The 22,786-nt window shown below is 45.2% G+C and overlaps 1 protein-coding gene across 1 annotated transcript in view; it reads left to right on the top strand.

Moving 5' to 3' along the window:
- Positions 1-543: 543 nt before the first annotated feature.
- The window catches only part of shisa9a (shisa family member 9a), an 86,218-nt gene continuing 63,975 nt past the window's right edge, over positions 544-22,786 (top strand). Inside the window, exons 1-2 of the mRNA XM_079577466.1 lie at positions 544-1,461; positions 3,740-3,846. Of these exons, the coding sequence (XP_079433592.1) occupies positions 878-1,461; positions 3,740-3,846 (691 nt within the window). The 5' untranslated portion in view covers positions 544-877. The remainder of the gene's footprint in view (positions 1,462-3,739; positions 3,847-22,786) is intronic.

The following is a 22,786-nucleotide window of genomic DNA, read 5'->3' as shown; positions in this document are numbered from 1 at the left end:
TGATGCCGACTCTTACCAGACTCAGTCGCCGGCCCCTCGCTGACAAAATGAAAGATTATCCTGAAGAGCTGGAGGAAGTTTTTTGTGAAGTCTGAGCATCTCTGCTGAGACCGCTGCATCCACAACCCTCTTCACTGAAACTATTAAAGTCACTAAAACAAACAAACAAACAAACACTGCTGCTTTTACTTAGACAGCACAACAGCCTTTGCAACATCATATCTTCACGAGGTCTTACGAATAAAACCTGCTGTAGTTCACACCTCTCCAGACATCATGTTCCGAAATGGATTCATACTCCAAATCTAATTGCAATCTCAATTCTTGTCGAGATTGTTCTTTATCAAAACCCTTCAGAATGCCACTGTGTTGCCGCTCGAAAATCTTTCTGCCAAGATTCTTAAAACAATGACCACCGCCTCCAACCATAAACCCATGCGCATGAATCTCCTTTGTGTCTCCCTCTCCCCTACAGTCTTCCACCCCTCAATCGTCTACTCTCTCTCTCTCTCTCTCTCCCTCCAGTCGTGGCATTTTCTCCTCCTCTTTCTCTCCATCCTCTCCTCGTGCGCACCAGGCTCTCCCACCCTCGGCTCCTCCATTCGCTTTGTGCGCTCTCCGTCTCTACACGCTGCGCTTTCTCTCTCTTTCCCTCTCTCTCTCTCCTCTCCTCTTCTCTTCTCTTCCCCCCCGCCACTGTGCGTAAAGAGCGCACCGGATGGATGTGTACAAGTGATGCGCTCCTCACAACACCATACGGTAGACGAGGAGAGGCAGTAGTTCAGGAGGGAAGGGTGGGGGAGAGACAAAAAAAAAAACTCAATGTGATCCTACAGGTTTCGACTTGGTGGAATATGCTGCCGCGCGCCGCGTTTGGATGTACGCACTTGGACTTTTCGCACCACGCCAGCTCTCCAAGTGTCTTCGCGTAAAGGGGGGAAGCACGATGCGAGGGAAGTACTTTCTCCTGGGCTTCTTGTTGCTCAAACTCATGGCCCTGGTGTGCAAGGCGGACGGCGAGCCCGGGCTGCTCGGCGGATTCGTCATGATCGCCACCACCAACGGCTCCCGGGAGGAGGAGAGCGCGTCCGAGGAGACCCCCCACGTCGAGGACAAGTGCCGGGGCTACTACGACGTGATGGGCCAGTGGGACCCGCCGTTCATTTGCAAGACGGGCAATTATCTGTACTGCTGCGGCACCTGTGGCTTCCGCTTCTGCTGCTCCTACAGACACTCGCGCCTGGACCAGAGCACCTGTAAGAACTACGACACCCCGGTGTGGATGAAGACGGGCCAGACGCCGTACAACAAGATGAAGAAGATCCGCGACACCACCAAAGACAAGACCAACTTGATCGTGTACATCATCTGCGGGGTCGTGGCGATCATGGCGCTGGTGGGGATATTCACGAAGCTCGGGTTGGAGAAGGCGCACCGGCCGCAGAGGGAGAACATGTCCAGGTAGGCTTGCAGGACCCCGAGCCAGCCAGGGGCGCGCGCGCACACACACACTCGAGCGAGGCTTGTGCATGCATGGGCTGTCAAAGTGCGCTTGTTTACTTGCAGGAGAGGGGAGAAGCGGGGTGAGGGTCGGAGCGGCGAGTAGTTTCCAGTAAACGCGTTACGCTTTTGAGTCGAGTGGAGCTTACTGTGGATAAACTTGTCCTTGTTTTCCAGGGTTATTAGTCTAAACCAGAGGTATGTTTCGGCGTCATTAAAACCATGCACCGAAACATGAAACATTGAGACCGTAAACCGAAACGATACATCGCAAAAATCACTGAGAGCTTCCACCCTGCAGGAATGCGCACGCCCACAAATACGCACGAGAACTTCCTTATTTTGGTTTTCATTTCGCTTTGTTTTGGTCGTGCAGTCGCCACAATTTGATGAGCCTTTTTTGTTTTTTTTCATTAATGGAACATAAACGGTGTTAAAATGGTCTCTTATTATATTCCACACACAAAAAAAGGGTGGGAAAAATCAATAATAAAGACACTTACAGAAAATTGCACCTTTTCCCTCATATTGTGTATCACTAAAACCGACGTTGATTTCCAGGTTGAGAATGGTTTAGCCCATCATGCGAAAATATATGTTTGTTTTTTTTAAAGTCACAAACAGAACAATCCCAAAACCAGCTCAAAATTGAAAAGGGAATCACAGACTTGCACGCACTCGCCAGTTGACAAAACAAACTGATTGGTGCGGTTTAATGGCCAAGTCAAAATAAACAAATATTAGGACGGCCATTTTTTAAAGCTGTCGCTGAACAGAATTAGATCCCAGCCTATATGCTATGTAACGCTCTTGACTCCACTGACTGCGATTTGTACGATGAGCTCTCACGGCGAACAATACATTAACTCTGGATTTTGTCAAAGGATGACTTTGACGGGGGTTGAGTTTCAAGGAGGAGCGGGGCGCGGATGTCCGTCCTGTCAACAACATGGTGTGAATGAGCGCTTGAGATAGAAATGGTTACAGTGACCAGAGCACTTTATGGACAAAGGGAGCTGACGTCTTTATGTTGCGTTGAATTTGGGGGGGGGGGGGAAACATTATGAGCTATCAGTAGGATAGCTCGTTTAAATAGCACGTTCTCTTTCAAGTAATATTGTCAAAAGAAAAAGCAATTTGTGCAATAAAACGACCATCACTTCGACAGCTGTTGTGGTGGTTTTCCCCAGGTTTCTTCGCTGGTCAGTGTGTTTGCGCATGCGTTCAGTCGCCCAGTGGTGATGGTCAGGTCGAAATACCAGTTTTCTTATCGTACTATTGAAGGATAATGGCAAAAAACATGTGAAAAAAGGTGCTTTTAGAGGTTACGGGCCAGATAAAGCTGCATTATGCAACTTTTTATGCGGGGAAAAAAAGTTGATATTTGTGCGTATTTCACCTTGCTGTGACCCAGCGGCTGCATGAGTGGTCAGCATGGCGCCTTTGCTTTCTGTCACAGTGGTCTCCGCGACGCTCCAGGATCAATTGTTTTGTCGGTTTTCTGGTGAGAGGCTCCGTCATCCGCGGAAAAACCTTCCAAACAGCTGATCCTGGAGCGCTGTAGAGGCCACTGTGATGGAAAGTAAAGGCGCCGTGCTGATGACTCGTACAGCTTCCGGGTCACAAGGTCAAACACGCACTAATATCAACTTTTTTTTCCCCCCGCATAAAAAAGTTGCATGATGTACCTTTAATTTGAAGCAAACAACACAACACTAAAACGCATTCAAACTCCCCAAATGAAAGCATTAGACGAGCCAGAGGTGCTCTCTCTCTCTCGATCTTTAGATGTAGCTGATGCCAGGTGCTCTTCAGGATATCAAAAACAGGCAGGTCATCAGATTTGAACAAATAATATACAGCGTAAAGAGCAGCTAGACACTGACCACGCTGTTTAGGATGTGGCCAACCCAAAAAAAGCCTTCGGAAGAGGACCTCATGTATTTGGAGCCTCATGGTCGGCCATCTGCAGCAGCAACACCGCGAGGTTCGGTCTGAGGAGAGGCGAACCCCTCACGTCCAACAACACTCATGTATGTTTTCAATTTACTGGCCGAGCATGTAGAGCGGAGCGGAGAGAACATGCCTCTAAGTAAAATCTTCCAGAAATTCGATCGTTTTCACTTATTCAGGGGCTCCATTAGTTGCAGCGCTACACAACACGTCCCGCCTTGTTAGCTCCCGTACATTCCTACAATAATCGTTAACGCTCCCGTGTTTATCCGTCTCTCTCCGTTAGGGCTGTGGCCAGTGTGCTCCAGGGCGGCATCCCCAACGAGCAGTTTCGAGGAGAGGAGGGGCTGGGCATGCATTCGCAACATTTCGTCTCCAGGACCACAAACTTACGTGAGTAGTGCCACCTTTTCCCTCCTTTGCATACATTTTGGCTTTCTGGCTTGGTGCTTGGCTGTTTTGATGGAGCGGGCGTGGTCAAGAGTACACTGTGGAGAGGATTTCCGGTCCAATCAGCTGTATGTGTTGTATCAGAAGGGTGATTTGAATCCAGTGAACTGTAGATAAAATGGAGCAGGTGCCTTTTGTTATGCCGATTGCATATACGGTGTGATGGCCCATGTGACGGCAGGGCGACTCGCACTTTGCTATTCACTTACATAACTCTCATTTATGAACATACATGTGTAGGAGAAAAAGAAGCCGGTTCTACAGTTCCTTTTTGGTATAATTTGCCCTTCTGCAGCCCAAAAACCTCATCACCATCTCGTCTCCTTGGAGCTATTGCTACTCTGCTTTGTCGTCAGGTGGTTTCAATGCCGAGGACCTATTCCAAAAGCCCTTTGCAAAAACAGCACAGCCTGTGTCTCGCTTTGCATTCGGAGCACATGTGGTGTCGCGGACGATGTTTACGCTTTGAGATCAAAGACGTCCTGGAATGTTCCCGCAGTGTGGTTTTCCTTTAGTGAGGGCACAATTGATTTGAAAGTGTTGAAATGACAGTGTACTGATCAAGGAGCGGATTTTAGCCGTTCAATTCTGGCCTGGCCACCGGCTAAACAAGCGTCAGTTGTGTTGCAGTTTTCCAAAAAAAAAACATGGCAGTATAATTGGATGCCCGGTTAAAATACTTTTTTTCCCCTCTGTTGTTGACTTTAACTACAACCATAGGGGGTTCACCAGCAATTTCCTTCAGTCTTTTTGGCTTGTTCGTGAGGCTAAAAGGCACCAGAATCCCAAGTGTCCCCGAAAGGAAATGACTCTTGAACCCCCACCAATATCCAACCAAACATCACGCCCTCGCCCACAACATTTAGAATCTTGCAACATAGCATAGTCTCAAAAAAACAAGATTTGGCTCATTCAAATGTCATCTTTCGTTTTTTTTTTTTGTGTTTTTGGCCCGGATATCCGTCTCTTCTCTCTCTCCATACATGCTTTTTCTCCATGCCCAAATGTCTTATTCACTGGTCTATTTCGGTTTGCGCGGGGTATATATACGTGGGAGTGTGTGTGAGCCGGGTGGAGGAAGTGGCGGTGGTTTTTCTCTGCTGTTGAACGAGAGAGACACAGAGGGAGAGAGGGAGAGAGGGGAATATGGAGGGGGGGGGGGTTCATGGTAGAGGCGAAAAAGACGAGAAGAGTGTCTATTTCGGAGATGTCCTGTGGGTAGGTACTGTACAGATGAAAAGCGCAGTGAGTAAGTCGGTCCAGTCATGCCCTGCGATAGTCAGTATGTACTTCTGGAGATGAGCGGATGATACAAGTGATGTTGTTACTATGACGTGTGAAGGAATGAGAGGCCGCGCTGCTTCCTTGGTATATGCGGGCGAGAAGTTGTACAAACAAAACAAAACGTCGCTACTTTCTCCTCCTTTTCCCGATTTGCATTTTGCCGATGCGCCGTACTCCCCTACATGCGAGTTTGTAATGGAAACGGGAACACGAATGATGCTGCTTTGTGTAGGCAATGTCGATCACTTCAAAGCCAAACCACCTGCTTCCTTATAGAAGAGCGAAGCCAAGCGCGGACATGCTGTCGAAAATATCCGCCGCAAAGTTTCTGAGATTTTTTCCTGCCACTTTTCTTTGGAGCTCACCTACAATTTTTTTTGAAAAGCTTTACCATTATAGAGCTTGTCAAAGCCACTCCAGATCCATACTCTTGTCCGTCTTTTCTCTTTTTTGCACTCCCAAAACATCAACTTCCATCGCACACGCCGGGCTATCTCTTCCCCATCTGACAGGTGCCATGGTAACCAGATAATGTTATTCAGTCCAGCTGTCAGGGCACATAATCGTCACGATAGCGGAAGATGTGTCGCTGTAAAGAGGCAAACATCGCGGCGAGAGCGGGCAGGTAGAAGTTTATAATGACCGGGCGATGACGGGCTGGGAAGTTGCGATTGTAGGCGTGAGACTTTCTGTCTGTCATGTCTATTGGTAATAAGTGGTAATTTGCCGCCATTAGTTTGGCTTTTGTTACCAAAGGGGATAACAATGAGCATGGCAGTGACAGGCAAAACACATTATTAACATGGTAACAATGTCAATGCGTAGTCAGTGAAATCCTTTCTTTTGGGGAAAAAAAAAAAGAAATAAAAATGCAGCGGTTGCTCTACTATGTTGTAGAAAAATGCATCAATCCACCAAGGCAATTATTATTATAGTAACAATAGCAACAATAAGAGTGTCATGTGACTACGTAATGACTGCAGTAGGCACCTGTCCACTACTAAGCTGCTTATTATCATTACTTGTTTACATTATGCAACTGATCTTTTAGAGTTTTGAACCATGTTAAAACATTCAAAAACATACCTGGATTCGTTTTTGCTCCATTCAGGGAGATTTCCGTTATCCTGTTCTTGTTGGTTGTTTCTTCTTCTACGGCTGAAGTGCTCCGATCTGTATGTTTTGGGTTCCCGGAGAGGTAGAACAAGGAAGCCCTTAGACCAGGGGTAGGCAAGTTTGCTCGGTGGAGGGCCGGTTTTCTTCATCGTCAAAAGACCAAGGGCCGGACCCTCCGATTGAAGCAATTGAAGTAAAGCATCACTTTCTACATATGCCAGTGTTGTACATTATATACACTGGGAAAAATGTCCATCGTAAATCAGAAAAAACTTGTGCTTGTTCCATTGGCAAGAATAGGTTTCATCTGCTTTAAGGCCAGACTCAATCCACGCAATCTTTAGATTTAATCTCTTAATTCAAGTAGATTTAAGTCATTTCTTAGTATTCTTAGAGTAGTCGTTTAGGATTATAGTCTAAAAGGGTGCTCTGCTAAGACATTTTAAGCAATTGACAGTATTTTTAAAGGGGGGGTATTATGCAAAATCGACTTTTTCAAGCTTTACATCATGTTATTATGTCATTCCCTCATTAAAAACATGCCTGAAGTGTTGCCTTGGCACATTCACGTATTTTTGAGTAATCTGTCAAAACTCTGATGGCGGCCATTTTAGGGATAGGTTTGCCTGAGTCCTCCTAGGAACGCCCCCACCTCCTGGAGACGCCTCCGAGCTTTCGTCACCAGCCGAGTAACCAACCACTGCTCCTCAGCAGAACCCCCTCCCCACTGATGCCACAGACAGCGTGTGGAGGGGGCGTGTCTGAAAGGGTCAGAGGTTCTTAAAGAGACAGAGGCCGATTTCAAGACATTCACTACAGCCATTTTGAGAGAGCAGTTTTATACAAGGCAGTTATTCTAATTTACTGCATTTACAGACCAACAGAAGGTTTCGTCATCATTGTAGTGTGATATAGACTGGTGCTGTGTGATTGAAAAAAGCATAATACCCCCTCTTTAACATTTCTAGAGTACTTTAACAGGCATTTGAGCTCTGATTTGGGTCATAATATTTCTCAAAATCATCTCGAGGGCCAGAGTTTGATGATGGAGGGCTTAAACCATCATCGGGCACGCTCTGAGCAGTGACGAAACTGCGTTCATCACAGCGCGGTTGACTCGATAGGATGGCGTTAGCTAAAAATGGCTGCTTGAACAGTTATTTCAGCGTTTTCCCCACTGCTGCGCTCCCTTTTCACTTTGGAGGGGCGACAGTGGCTCAGATGGTAGAGCGGCTCGTCTCGTCACTGGAAGGTTCGGATCCCGGAACCCACAAGTGCGGACTGCCGCTGTGTCCTTTGGCAAGACACCGTGTAGTGTGTGAGAGAATGAATGCTGTTGGCTGGTGCAGATTGGCCTCGCTTCCGTCATTCTGTTCAAGGACAATACAGTAGTCGCCTGCCACCACAGAGTATATAACGAATAATGACTACAGTGTGAGCCATTGTTAAACTAACACAGCCATTGATGAAGTGTCTCTCCCACACATCCATCGCCCCTTGTCCGCACCCACAAACACCCGTACACGAGCGCCCATCCACTGGAGGCCAAGTGGGTGAAATGCCTTGCCCATGGACACAACAGCAGCGAGCCACTGAAGCCTGGAGTCCACCTTTCGGTTTACCGTTGTGGCCGCTCTTTAGGCTCGCCTGCGCACTCGCACTGGTGGACAGATATTGTTCTCGTTGCCAGTAGAAACACTGAATATTTTCCCTGCGCTCTTCACAGTTTGGTGTTGGCACGCTTCTTCCCTTGGCTGCATTCAAACCAATTTTTTTCTTTTTCTTTTTAATTTTTAGTCACCAGAAGAGAGTCTGTAGCGTCTCCACGGGAAAGGGGAGTAATTTTGTTCTAGATAGCGAAGTAAATCTATGCACTTTCTCAACAAAATGATGCCTGCGAGCCCCTTTCCTGTCGCGATGAGGGAATCCAGACGGCATGCCTTAATAGAGCTTTGGCCGTGGTGCGTTGTTACGGTCAGAGAATTAGGAAAGATAGCCGTGTCAGAAGGTGATGGCGTCGTCTGTAAGAGAAAATAGACTTCCTTGTTTCATTCCGGCGACGGCTCCAGATGAGATAGCGCGCAGGGCTATCATTTGCGCGGCCATAGTGATTATTGTGTGCAATGTGGAGGAAGCAATCCGCCAGCCTATACTGCAGGGACTGTGCGTAATCAAAAGAGGATTTTTGCATATAGGCAGGGGAGCACATGCCCACCTACAGGAGGGTAGCCTGTTCACAATCTTAAATTATAAACGAGAACAAAACAACTGTGGCTTTGATGTGTTTGAAGAGAGTCTTTGGCCTGTGCAAGTGTGAAAAAGTGGTACTATAAGGGAAAGACATTTTGCAAATTGTTCAAGTGGGAGTCCAACTCGTGACGCTGTTGTGAGGTCTGTGGCTTATCTCTGATGGTGGTTCTCAGCGTTTTTTAGTTTTGTAATAATACCCACAGAGCATGGTTTTCCATTTAAGCTACGAAGTAAATAGTATGTCTCCCAAATTATCTGGTGACCCCTTGAAATTACTTGCGATTGTCCCTGGGTCACTATGCCCTCGGTCATTATTTGCAACCCCTTGGGGGGTTGCGAGGCCTTGGGTGGGGGTCCCCAGATCCTTTCAAGATAAAATAAAAATGCTACTGTATTTAGACATACATATTAACCTGATTTTAAAAAGTTTTTTTCTGCTCTAAAATAACAAAACATGCAATAACTTTATGCAATGGAGGTCCTGAGTTGTTTACGTGTCAATTTTTGGGGTCCCAGTCAAAAAAGTTTGGGAACCACTGCCCAAGGCCTCTATACCCTAGGTCACAAAGCCTTATGTCACTATGCCCTAGGTCAGAAAGCCTTGAGTCACTATGCCCTAGGTCACTATGCCCTAGGTCACTATGCCCTAGGTCACTATGCTCTTGGTCACAAAGCCTTGTGTCATATGCCCTGGGTCACTATGCCCTGGTCACTATGCCCTAGGTCACTATGCTCTTGGTCACAAAGCCTTGTGTCATATGCCCTGGGTCACTATGCTTTGGGTTAGTCACTATGCCCTATAGGTCACTATGCCCTGGGTCACTATGCCTTGGGTTAGTCACTATGCCCTAGGTCTCTATGCCCTAGGTCACTATGCCCTGGGTCACTATGCCTTGGTTTAGTTACTATGCCCTAAGTCACTATGCCCTGGGTCACTATGCCTTGGGTTAGTCACTATGCCCTAGGTCTCTATGCCCTAGGTCACTATGCCCTGGGTCACTATGCCTTGGTTTAGTTACTATGCCCTAAGTCACTATGCCCTGGGTCACTATGCCTTGGTTTAGTTACTATGCCCTAGGTCACTATGCCCTAGGTCACTATGTCCTAGGTAACTTTGCCCTAGCTCACAAAGCCTTGTGTCACTATGCCCTGGGTCACCATGCCCTGGGTCACTATACCTTGGGTCACTGTGATCACTATTTTCGACACCTTAGCCTTGTTTTACATAAATGAGGACAGCTGGGTCTAGTACTTAGTTGATTTGCACTAACAGCAGAGCTTGTTTTCTGTGGAATCACTGGAAACAAAAAACAGAGGTTGCTCAGGTTGCTCAGTTTTAATGCGGGAAATTTGTGAAAGGTCTTGATCTGAACGAGCCTGGTGAAGATTTATAGACTTTAAAATAGTGCAGAAGCTAAACACGTGAGATCACAAAAAAAACACAGCTGACTTTAAACAAAACAAAACAAAACCACAGTGCAGCCCCGCCGCGCCTCTATGGTCGATCCCCTGTGCTCGTGGCATGTGGCCTTTCCTCCCTGACATTTGTCTAATCTAACTAAAGATATCAGATAGCAGGCCTTCACCTGAGCGACCGCCAGAATAAGCTGTGAGATAGTGATTATTGTGTCGCCCCCGTGCCCTCCAAATCCCGGGGCTTGTGGGTAATCATGTGGAACGTTATTAACCTCGGCGACGGGCTCCTCCCTCTCCCTCCCTGTCGGTCCGTTCTGGGGACGGCTGGCTGAAGATACGAGGAGCAGAGAGTCGGGCGGTGTTTACGCAGGATTATAATGTGGCTTAGAGCGGGTGTCGGTGAGACGTCGCCATATTTTCAACCAGGGAGTGGACGGGCGAAGGGGGGGGGATGTGACAGAATGTGGGGAGCTTTCTGAATGGATGGACTCTGTTAGTGATGCTGGTGCTGAAGAAATATGGCAGTTTGTCGAATCCTGTGTCTTTGAGCGCATCAATGGGCAAATGATGGCGTTTTGGGTGAATTCACATTGTCACCCCTAGTATTTTCAAACGCCATATTTTCGGTTTTGGTTTCGATCGGTCTGTCTGTTTGCTGTGTTTATACTGCGATGGGTGACACCAGTGAGTTTGGACTGGATCCGATTTGGCATGGCATTGAGCAGATGCCCATAACAATGTGCTAGGATTCATTGAAAGCCACACATTTATCGAGACCCATCATTTCTCATGCTGCCCGTACACCCATTCCCACACCCATCCATGCGCCATTACATTAAGCAGCGTTACGTAGGTTATCTTTGAGATCATGAAAGTAAATTCATGATTGTTTGTATTCACGCAAGCATCATTAGTTAACGCAGAGTCTATTAATGTTGCATCACAGTTTGAATCAGGTTTGCCGGTGGAAGGTAAACCCAACGACAGTAAAGCTGCTGCACACATTCAAAGCGACGCGCGGGAGAAATGTGGATATGTAGGACTCTTGTTTGAAGTGATTAACGCTCGATAAATGAAGTGAACGGAGCTGAGATGACTTTGATTAAGAGCGCCGCTGTTTTACGAGCCGGGATAAGAAGGGGGTAATTGCAGCGTTCAGACAAGTGACCTGGATTGGAGGGCCGCGGTATAGAGGTGCTTTGACTGTGAGGTTTCAGAGAGACGATCTATTTTTAGGGCAAACTCGGTATTGATTATAGCTTATGGCCGGATCGCCCCTTTTACGGGCATGAAGGGATTTTGGATGGCGGGGCGCGGTGCTTATATAGGGGCTGTCCTCTGGGCCCGGTCAAAGAATACTATCTCGCTGCAAAGGGCTCACGGGTGTACGACCTTCTTTTGCTAAGGCGCTTGAGTGCGAGTGTCCGTAGAACTAGAAGAGCTGATAAAAAACATATCTTAAAGGCACTATACCTGTTTTTTGACCGATTTCGAAAAAGGTAAACCCCTTTTCGTCGCATATTGACGCCATAACTTAGTAAAGTGACTTCGAATAGCAATATAAATAGCTACAAATAAACATCATGGAAGCAGAATTGAAACATTGACCCATGAAGTTAATACAAGAGCTAGTTGTGTTTTACTGTGGGGGTCCCCAGCTGATATCTTGGGGGGTTTGTGGCCTGAGAACATTGTGAATTTTACTTAGCATAAACCTACCTATGTTCCCTGCATATCCAGCCTGTGTGCCTGGTTGTGCGCCCTCTGCAGACGTATTTTATAACTGCGTTTTATAACATCGTAACTCAAAGGCTAAGGGGACTCACGGTGCTTTAATACAATAGAACTTCTGCCAAGCTCCTGTTTAATAAATACAGCCATTTATTATCATGGGCCTGGGGGCATGTTCATTATCATTTATGACCCAGGGCAGGAGAATAACTACTTTTCGTTGGAAATGGAAGGAGAAGCTTGACTATGACTGTGCAAGGGCCAGACAGGAGCAGCCATTGGTAATAACTCCAGCTCATAGCTCTACATTTTCCACTGTTATAGCAGAGGACGACACCATTTCCCAATCCAACGCCACAAACAGAAACGGCATTTTTTGTACATTATTTTAAATGAGAAACCACTTAAATTAACCTTCAGGGCCACCTTTTTCTTCATTCTTTATTCACAATGCCTTCCCCACACTGATCTGGCCTCCATGACACACACACACACAAAAAGTGCACTCCCTCAAAGCCTTCAGAGCTTGTTTATTCTTGAGCTAACCCGAGCGTAACAACACTGGACACCACCACTCGCGCCTTAAACTTATGCAGCCCTCGGCCAGCCCTCAGCCGTGTGTCGTCCCCCCCCCCCATCCAGAGCGGACACAGACAGCCGGGGCCCTGGCTCACTTTCAAGTCTGTCCCACAGCCCGGAGAGCGCGCCTGAATCCCTAAAAGGATGGATATTCCCATGTCTTTTGTGCGGCTTCAAAGAGCGGGAGACAAAGGAAGGATTCTAGGCAAGCAGGAGGAGTGAGGGCTTTCTGCTCGTGAGGGAAGTCGGAGTCCGGCTCACTTCAATGTCACCTTACGTACTTTTTCCTCGATGAGACTTCGGCTGGCGTTCCGAACTGGGCCGGTCGACTCGCGCCGTTCCAATTCGACTTCAGGTGGACGTATCTCGCGCGATTGTGGCTTATGCACAAAAACAAGGGGCTGTGGTGGAAATTGAGCTAACAGCATGCTAACACATCGATTGCGTTGTAGAAAAATGCAGCTGGGAACGGGTCGGTGATGGTTTATGGGCGGTGAAAACACAGATCAGAGCGCTGCAGCAGTACCAGGGCAAGGCCAGGGGAAGTGGGGGTGCAGTGGGGGACGCAGCACTCCCTGGTGGATGGTGTGCGCATTACACATTACCAGAAAAAAAAACCTTTCTAGTTTCTCATATCTCACGTACCACTGAAAAATAAGCATATCATTTTTTGTTGTTGTTGTTTTGAGACTTCTTTCTGAACAGACAAAGCAATTAAGGCTGGACTGAAATTCCTCGCAGGTCGACGCTTTAACTTCTCCATTACGAGGCGAGAGCGCGAGTGTGTTTATAATTTGCTTTCCCTGCGTGCTGTCTCCAGAAAACGCTCAAGTTTAAGTTCATTTGAGGTTTTTTTTTTAATTATCCTCGCACTAAACGCTCGCTGAACAATTATTTTGGAATCGAAACGCACGGGCGATTAAAGAGCATTCTGTACTTGCCACTGCGGCCAACAGTTGCGAGCTTAATCACCTTCCCAGCGGTTATCATCTCCTTCTCGACAGTAAGATGAGATGGGTAGATGAGAATGCTAAGAGGTAATTGCTTTGGATAAGAAAAAAAAAGCCTGTCCGTAAAGCGCAGAGGGGTTATTCTCTCTGTGCGTGGAGAGATATAGCCTGTCAGGAGGCTGCACATGCCGCCTTCGTTAAAAGTAGGTGACGCAGTGACCTTATCTTCAACCTGTCACTTCTGATTGTACTGTGTCAGAGAGAGAAAGAGAGAGAGAGAGATTTCATCTTTCTTGAGGCGTGAGGACAGACTTTTGAAGGTGCTGATCAAACAGACAGAAACACAGGATGAAGGCTTAACACCAGAGTTTGTCATTGAACTGATCTGAAATACTATCACTACGCGGTGCTTTGGTCAGCTTGTTGTCAACAATTGACCCACTTGGGCAGAAGTGGCTTGGGCCAGTAGTTCCCAAACGCCCCCAAAATCGACAGCCCATGAACTCAGGACTCCCAATGTAAATTGTGCTTATAAACATTTTAGGTGCAACAGATTTAAAATCTGGTTTACGCACGTTTATTTCAATGCTTTTCTTTGTTGTAGGCTGCGTTCATGTTCTAGAATGTGATGGCATCATAATCTCAGATGGAGGGCAGGGTTCAATACAGTTTTGAAAGAAATTTCCAAACAGATATTGACAAATTATTGTGTTTGATAGTGACTGGATTCACAAACCTGCCGCATTCATTGTATGACACATGACTTTTCAGAGAAAATTATTTGACCTTAGTTTATAAGTATTGGCGGAGAAGACAATTTACTTTGAGACAGTTTTTGTTTCATGTGGATTTTCCCAATAATGACATCGATTAGCCAAAAACTAAGACAAAAGAATTTGACATTCAACAGTTACCATAGTTACCACTAGAGGTCGACCGATATGGGTTTTTCTAAGGACCACGCTGATTATTTTGGATTTTTATTGGCCGATGCAGATATGCTCAGCTAAGATGTTTTCAAGTGTCTGGTCTATAATCCTGTAAAAATCCTGTATTTTATTACTTTATGTTATTCAATCATAGTTTCTGTCCCAGCTTGGATTAGTTGGTGTTAGCATTAGCATGCTGCCGTTAGCATTAGCATACTGCATATGCCGTAGTGATCCAAAATACAATTGCAGAGGTTCAACGTTATTCTCCAGGTTCTGTCCTTCACAATGACATGCAGCAAGTCCATATTGACTGAGGTTTAGTGAAACTAACTTTTGTCAAACTTGTAGCAAACCAATTTTCATTGCAACGTTTCTCAGTTCTTCTGAGGCCTAGGGTGTCATGGTTGAAGTGGAACGAGAAAATAAAACCCAAAATGCAGGACTGCAACAAAACTGGTGATGTTTAATAAACAACAAAATAACAAAATCCAGAGAAGACAAACAAACCGGGGCTGATGAAGACAATGACGCGACAAAGGACAAGGGAAACACAGGGGTATAAATACACGAGGAAACGGGGCACAGGTGAAACACATCAGGGCGGGGCAGCCAGGTAATGAGGGAAGTCAAACAGAAAATCACAATGACCAAAAAGACATGTCAAAATAAAACACCAAGGACAGATAAACACAAAACAAATTGTTTTGGACTTGTTTAAATCCCTGGGATCGTTCGACTCTAGCTACCACCATGGAATTGTGAACTATTTGCTTTATAAACTTAAAGGTTTTTAGAAAGTTAAATAAATCAAAAATACATACAACAAAATGTAATAATTGAAAAAAAGATTGTCTTGAAGGAATCTCGCGATTGTTTATTTATTTGAAAAGGGACAGTGCACATATCCGTGTTTCCTCCGGTCTCTGCTAATTTTTCCAGTGCTTAGAGATGCCGCGTGCGAGTGAATGTGACCAATGAAGAGCCTCTGCGCAGCCTTCAGTGCGCTGTGCGTGCTCCGGGACTCAGTCTCAATTGGGTTCCAATGTGTGTGTATGTGCAGGGACCATGTGCAACTGCCCTCCATCGGTCACCGTCATGGTAGTGTGTTCGTATTGTGTTGAAGCGCAGGACTAATTAAAACTAGTCCATTTTCTGCTCTAAAATCATGATAAAATGCTTAAAACTACAATGGTTATACACATTAATGACATCAGGCAATTCGTTATGACATAAACTATAAAAAACCCACAAGTTCTTTTTCAAAAAATGACCTAGCCCATTGATATCAGCCATCTCTGGTAGTATCTGTAAATGAGACATTAGCAATGGGACGCATGCCCGCAAAGCACTCATTGGAAGCCCTAATATGTTCTTGATGTGCCAATTGCAAATGACCATCCAGACATTACAACATGTTTAATAAGCTCTAAAGACCCTAATATCTTTTAACAGCCATTACGTAAACTACCACCTAGGGCTGCCAGAGTCCTACAGCGATGACATATTTAGGCTAACAGCGGTTTTTATTCTCTCCTGGCAAGACTAGCGGAGCGTCTCTGCGATTAGCTTTCACCACGCACAACTTTCGCGACACATAATAGAGCCATAACTCAGACTTTATCCTATCTGTCAGGCATCAACACCTGCCTTTGCATAACAAGTTCGAATTGAAGACAGTTGGGAAGCCCGCGCACACCTAACAAATCACATTAATTGCCTCCAGGGAAGACCGAATATTGCATTTTTTAGACATTTAGCTTGCAAGAATATCTTAATGAGTGAGTTCGGGGCTGCGGAGGGGAAATAATTTAGAAGACAGGCAGGAAAAGTCAGGGGAGAGAGGGGAGAGGGGAAAAAAAGTCGTCAAAGCATTTTCTTTTCCCCGTGTGCGGGTTGGAGCGGGAGATTCTCGCCGCGTAATTATCCTAATGCGCGGACCCTCTGCAGCCAGGGGACGCCATTAGAGGGTTGTTTATGAGGGCTCTGGGGGCCCCTGTGAACTGGCAAAGCAGTGAGCAACATGGGGTAGAAAGGAGCTTAAGAGGGGGGAAAGTGGCCAGGGATGTGCCAAGACTTAAGAAGTGGGGAATATTTTGAGATAGAAGTAAACTAGTGGCGTGTAAAAATAATGATAACGTCAGTATGGGGGGGTCAAAGTACTTTATCTCATTAATAGAGTAGAAGCAACTTGGTCACTCTTGGTCAAATATTACTCCACAAAAGTTGTATCAAAGTATTATTATTATGTGCTGCAACACGACAGGGACAAAACCTCTTCCTTGTCAATTTATATATTCTTTGGTATTTTCGAAAGTTATTTCTATCAATAATCTATATAGTCTCTATACAGAGTGAATTTCAATCTTTCAAATTTTTTTGGCAGTTTCGCTATGGCAGCCGTCTTGTTTTCCCAATGAAAAAGCCCATATTTTTCTTAAACCTACAGTATGAGGCCAAGATTTCATCTGTGATATAATGTCAAACTACACTTACAGTGCAAATTTCATGGGAAAATCATAATTAAAGAAGAACTAAGTAACTTGTTTAGCTTAATAAATCCTTTCCGTAGTCCCTCTGGGGGGTAATACAAGTGTTGATGGGATGATTGGGGGGTCTTTCATCTCCCCCCGGTGTCTCTGGCCAGAAAACCACCGGGTCGGAGCCACCAATACACACTATACAACAATAATACACAATAGAATCATAAAGAAGAAGCTAACAGGCTAACGGGCAAAGCTAACTGCAGCAAAGCGTCACAAACAGTATTTCCAGCTAAGTCTGAGTGAAAAAAAATATCTCCATTGTGTAATTGGATGTATAATATCCCTCTCTCCCTTTGTCTTTTCTGTCAGCGTAGTATTTACTCTCACGGACAATTAATGAGTAAAAAAACGCAACATGCTACGACACCTGCAGTGGCGCTTATGGGCTCTAGGGGCATGAGTTACTTAGTTCTGCTTTAATGTCTTCACTTGTTAAAAAAGATGAGGACGTTTTATCTTATATTAACCAAGAGTAGAATATCACATTTATCTTTCAAATTTTGTAGCGTAAAAGTATATTTGTCCACAACAAAAATTCTGCTCCCGCATCGTGCAGATCCTCAAAAACTCTACAGTATTTTTAAAAATGGCCGGTACTTTGTGAGCGACTGCCTCTGGATGCAGTGGAATGTTTCTCAGAATGCGGTGCTGCTGTAAGACTGCTCTGAATCTGGGGGCGCTTGGAAAGCTGTGGATATTTCTGTGGTGAATCTTGGCGCGGGACGTTTGAGCAAACAACCAGTGCTGTGTGATTTAGACCAAACAACCAACACTGATGTGGTTCATCCAAGCACTTCTTTTCTCATTGCAGTGATGAATCAATTCAACCGTGGTTTGGCACGCCTATATACACAACTGTATTATGGACCTTATCACGTGGTGTAACATGCTCTTTCACTATCAGTCCCCTCAACTCGACTTCTGCTTTCAAAGTGTGTTCGCCACGTCCTCATGAAGCAGGTAACCACACTGTTCACTGAAACTAAAAGCGTGTATTAAGAGTATTCCAACTGCTGCCTGCAGAGGGAGCTCCAGGCGAACTCCTGACTATTGGGTTAGCCTAAAAAAAGAATGTTTTTAAGCCTGAACACCCTTCCCAACTGAACCACACACTAGAACTAGAGAAGACCTTGTGGATTAAGTGTCTTGCTTAGCCTCAATCAACCTACCTTTCCCGATATTGTAACTCTAATTCACTCAATGCACGTGTCCTTATATAAGAAGCTCCATACTATCGGGCCACAATGGCTCTCTCTACACATATTGTACAGTGCATTGTGGGCAAGCAGATAAGCTTAGGCGTCTATTTTTCCATTAGAAACAACACAAAAGGAGGCTGTTACACAAACGCGGGAGCTTACAACGGATTTGACAACGCAGCCTCCAAACTCCTGCATATAGGAGCAATCTCTACGTACGACAACATCTCTCCCTCCCCTCCTTTCACCATCCAAATCGCATTCTGCTCGAGCACCTCTCGAAAATCACATCAGCTGACTCGCTCCTTCTAATTACACTTTTTTTTTCCGTTTCCCCGCCTCCCCGTGAATGTATTTAACGGGAAAATCCTAATATTTGCCGACGAGCTTGACTCATTAATTTGAATAGGAAGGAGTTAGCGTAGCAGTTAATTGGAAAGCAGTAGCGATAAGCAAATGCTGGAAATTACAGATGGGAAGCCAGTGTGCCGCCGTAAACTGCTGAATCGCTGCAAAAAAAAAAAAAGATGGATGGATGGATGGATGGATATAAGGTGCCACAGGTTGAGGACTTGATGCTTATTAGAGAAACTCGTGAATCGCAGAAGATACAGTAATTACATGTCAAATGGCGAGATGGAGGCGGCTCCCCTGCCTGTAAATGAACTGTTTAAAATGGGGGAAGGTGGGAGTGAGGAGGGGGGTCGGAGGGTAGTCTGATTAGAAGTTTGGAGCCACTATCTGTAACGCATCTCTATTAGCGCACAGGCTCTTTGGAAAGTCTTTGCAGTCTTTATACAAAGATTTTAGCGTCTAATTTGGCGTCTGTGCAAACATTCTACAAAATAAATCAAAAGAACACACACCTGGAGTAATATCTCTCCGCTTACCGTTCAATCTGTGACTGATCTTTCAAAGTTTTTAAAGTTCAAAATGTGTCCAGCTCCGCCGATTTGTTTGCTTGTTTTCACTGTTCTGCTTTGTGTCATCCCCCACCACTACCTGCAGAGGGTGCTCCGGGTCATTTAAAAAAAACCCTGACCAGCCCAGTCTCTCACTCATTATTGTCTTTTCTTTACACAGACATAATATCAGTTAATAAGCACATAAAAAACTAATGTTGAAAATCACAAAAGAATGTTTTTAAAGCAGTGCTAAGTAACTTGTTTACCTTAATAAATCCTTTCCTAGTCCCTCTGGGGGTAATACAAGTGTTAATGGGATGATTGGGGGGTCTTTCATCTGTCTCTGGCCAGAAAACCACAATTGCTACGGGTCGGAGGGCCTAATACACACTAATAGAAGCACGAAGAAGCAGCTAGCAGGCTAACATGTAAAGCTAACTGCGGACTAGCACCACTTAAACAGTATTTACAGCCAAGTTAGAGTGAAAAAATGATCTCCATTGCGTAATTGGATGTACAATATCCCTCTCTCCCTTTGTCTTTTCTGTCAGGGTAGTATTTACTCTCATGGACAATTAATGAGTAAAAAACCGTAACATGCTACGACACCTGCAGTGGCGCTTATGGCCTCTAGGGGCATGAGTTACTCAGTGCCGCTTTAAGGTGCGACGCGGCAGGTGAAAACAATGGCTTTTCACGCAGTGTTGACATTTTTCGCTAGTTTTCTCCCTTTAAATCTTAGTTTTAATGTCAGAGTAAAAAAGATCAAACTCATCCTGATGCTGATTTCATGACGTTTTGTCCGTTAGCGAGACAGAGATTTCCAGGAAGTGACTCCAACATGGCGGCGCTCCTTCACCGAGATGGCGTTGTAATCCAAATATGGTCATTTCCTTGAAAGCAGTGAAGAATGACTCGCAATGTGTACCTTGTTTGTAAATCGTACAGTCAAAGGAATGGTCCTTTCCTCTCTGGAAGACGGTATCGGCTAAAGACGGGAGAAATATACAAAGGCACATGTTACAAAACTTTTCCTTTACTCTGCCAACAACATTAATAGCTCCTACAGACACCAAACTTTCCAATCTTGTACTTAACAACAGATTTTTTTCACTTTTAAGGCAGGCACGAGAGAAAGAGAGTGAACGCAGTAGCCCAGAGTACAGCGCGGTGACGCATTTTGCCCACATGTCCCCTCACCGGCCACCCAGCATGGACAGGGAGTCTTCCGCTTCCATATGTGCGCTCGCCATTTCGGGAAGTCTACCAACATGACTGCAACCTCCCCCGGGCCCCAAAACAGTGAACCGCGCCAACAGCCCTAGCGAACCCCGAAGGGCCCACAATGAGGGACGGGGAGCACGAAACACCCGCCCCGTGGTTAAGGCTTTGAGGGGCCAAGTCAACCTCGCCAACCTCGCAGGGCACGGAGCAGACCGAGCGCCAGGGAAATGGCAAATGTGCGGTCGCCTTGAGGGAGAGGACACACACAGAAAAAAGAGCCGTCGGCACCAACGGGAGCAAATGGTCTGTCGATTTGGCCACGCGACGGAACACACTGGCCCTCGTTCTGTGGAGGCAGAGAGGTTAGAGTGAGCGGCGGAGAGGTTTGGCCATTTGAAACCCAAAGAGTGGTCAGATGAAGGGGACTGAAGTTAGCTTTGAACATTAGCTTGTCTTGGGAGGGGCTACATTTAGAGACATCCATTCTTTGCTGACATAAATATAAAGGGAGGTTTTTTTCCCCCTTAGACACTATTGCCTTTTCACGCCGCCGCTTTCGTGTGGCAATTGCGTATTTTGAATTCCCAACAGTGACCGTGTAGCGTTTTCCATTTGCTGCACTGAAATGGCTGTAACAGAATTGTTGTTCGGGAAACAGAATTCCACAAGCAAGACGGTCTGTTTTGCCGAAGGTTTTATAGCCACATTCAGGCATTCAGTCAGAGGCAACTTTTTATTGTTCAGAAATAAGCACTTTATTCTCATGCCAACACGAAAACGAAATGTTACAAGGAAAAGAGCATGATGAAAAGAAAAATCGGAATTGATTGTGACAGAATTTTAAAAAACTGGGACTTTTCTGTGGTGCGTGACGTAATAATACAATAAGAGACTTTTAAAAGTTTTCCCAAAGTTCTGATCTTTTCCTGTGCATGGCAAATAACAACTAGTGCTTTCCGTCAGTCACTCGAAGCCTTTGACATCACGGAGTCAAACAACAAGCGCACTTTTATCCATGAATCTCTCAAATCTGAGCCACTGTTGCCTTGGAGATAACATTACGCTTATGCAGCTCTATACTGACCTTCTACTCTATATTGTGCAGGATTATTACATACACATAAAGAGTTTGATTCCACATTACGGAGCGCTAAAGCTCAGCCCGGACTCTCCTCGTAATGTTATTTAGATTACGAACAGAAGCCCATTCATTGGCCACTGTGCTTAGACTCGCATTCACGTATCTCCTCGCTGCATCACACAAAGAGAGAGAGAGAGAGAGCGAGCACAAAGCAACGAAATGAGCGCGAGAATCCCACGGGCTGTACCTTATTGGAATATCACTCGGCGGCTTTATTTGGGAGGCTGCCGGGCGATGTATAATACAGAGCACAGGGCAGGTGATGACACTCTACTGTACGGGGGCTGCATACAGATGGGAACAGCTGCTGCTTGGTTTTTGACATTGGAAAGTCACTTATAGTGGGTTTATGATGGGCTTAAAACATTCTCGTGACTTCTTATACTTCAGAATCGATGTTTTATACTATGAAACAATGTGTGTGTGTGAGGGGGAAAAAGACTGTGTTAGACTGGTAGGTGTTTAAACAGCAAAAACAAGCCGTCTTTTGTAGCTAATGTAATGCAGATAAATCAAGCCACCAACATATGTTTTACCTTTTTGTTGCTGAAATACTTAAAGTAGTACTAAGTCACTTTTTTACCTTAATAAATCCTTTTCATAGTCGTATTGGGGGGTCGAAGAAGAAGCAAATAGGCTAACGGGCAAAGCTAACTGCAGGCTAGCGCCACTTAAACAGTATTTACAGCCAAGTTTGAGTAAAAAAAATGATTTCCATTGTGTACAATATCCCTCTCTCCCTTTGTCTTTTCTGTCAGCGTAGTATTTACTCTCACGGACAATAGTAAACAAAACATAACATTATTATTTTTGACCTTTATTTATTTAACCAGGATAGTCCCACTGAGATTAAGAATCTCTTTTTCAGGGGAGTCCCGGCCCCAGAGGGGAATCTATTTTACATGTTTTTAGTGGTAGGGAAACCGGAGTACCCGGAGGAAACCTACGCAGACACGGGGAGAACATGCAAACTCCTGTCCAGGTGGGAATCGAACCCGGGACCTTCTAGCTGTGAGGCTTGAGCGCTAACCGCTGCGCCACCGTGCCGCCCCAACATGCTACGACACCTGCAGTGCTGCTTATGGCCTCTAGGGGAATGAGTTACTTAGTACTGCCTTACAGGTGCTTTTAACTTTTTATAAAAACAAAAACAAAAAAAGAAGCTAACATTAGCATGTATTTCAGTGACCCAGTGGCTGTATGCATGGTTAGCTTAGCACCTTTACTTTCCATCCCAGTGGCCTGGTGGATTTTAATTATTTTAATTTCTGGTATGTTTTCTGAATGGAATGTACACGTAACCATGGAGTAAGTAAAAAAAAAAATGACCAGGAAAAAACTATTGATCCCTGAGCTTCACAGTCCCCAAAAATATTTAACTTTTGTAACATAAAAAGTTGCACAGTGCACCAAACGTTCAACAGAAAACGATGTGAATAAAGTCATATTTTCATTTAAGCCTTAATAGAAAAGAAATAATGAGGGCACTTTTACTTCAGAATAACATTAATCAAGGAAACAGCGTCCAGGATTTCTGCTATTAAATTATAATAATTGTGGCAAAATTAAGGCCTTAAATGTCATTAAAAAGGATTAAACTGGATTCAAACTCT

Source organism: Gobius niger, assembly GCF_951799975.1.
Source record: "Gobius niger genome assembly, chromosome: 19".
NCBI lineage: Eukaryota > Metazoa > Chordata > Actinopteri > Gobiiformes > Gobiidae > Gobius > Gobius niger.
Note: the sequence above shows the minus strand (reverse complement) of the source record. Positions and strands in the feature narration are given on the sequence as shown.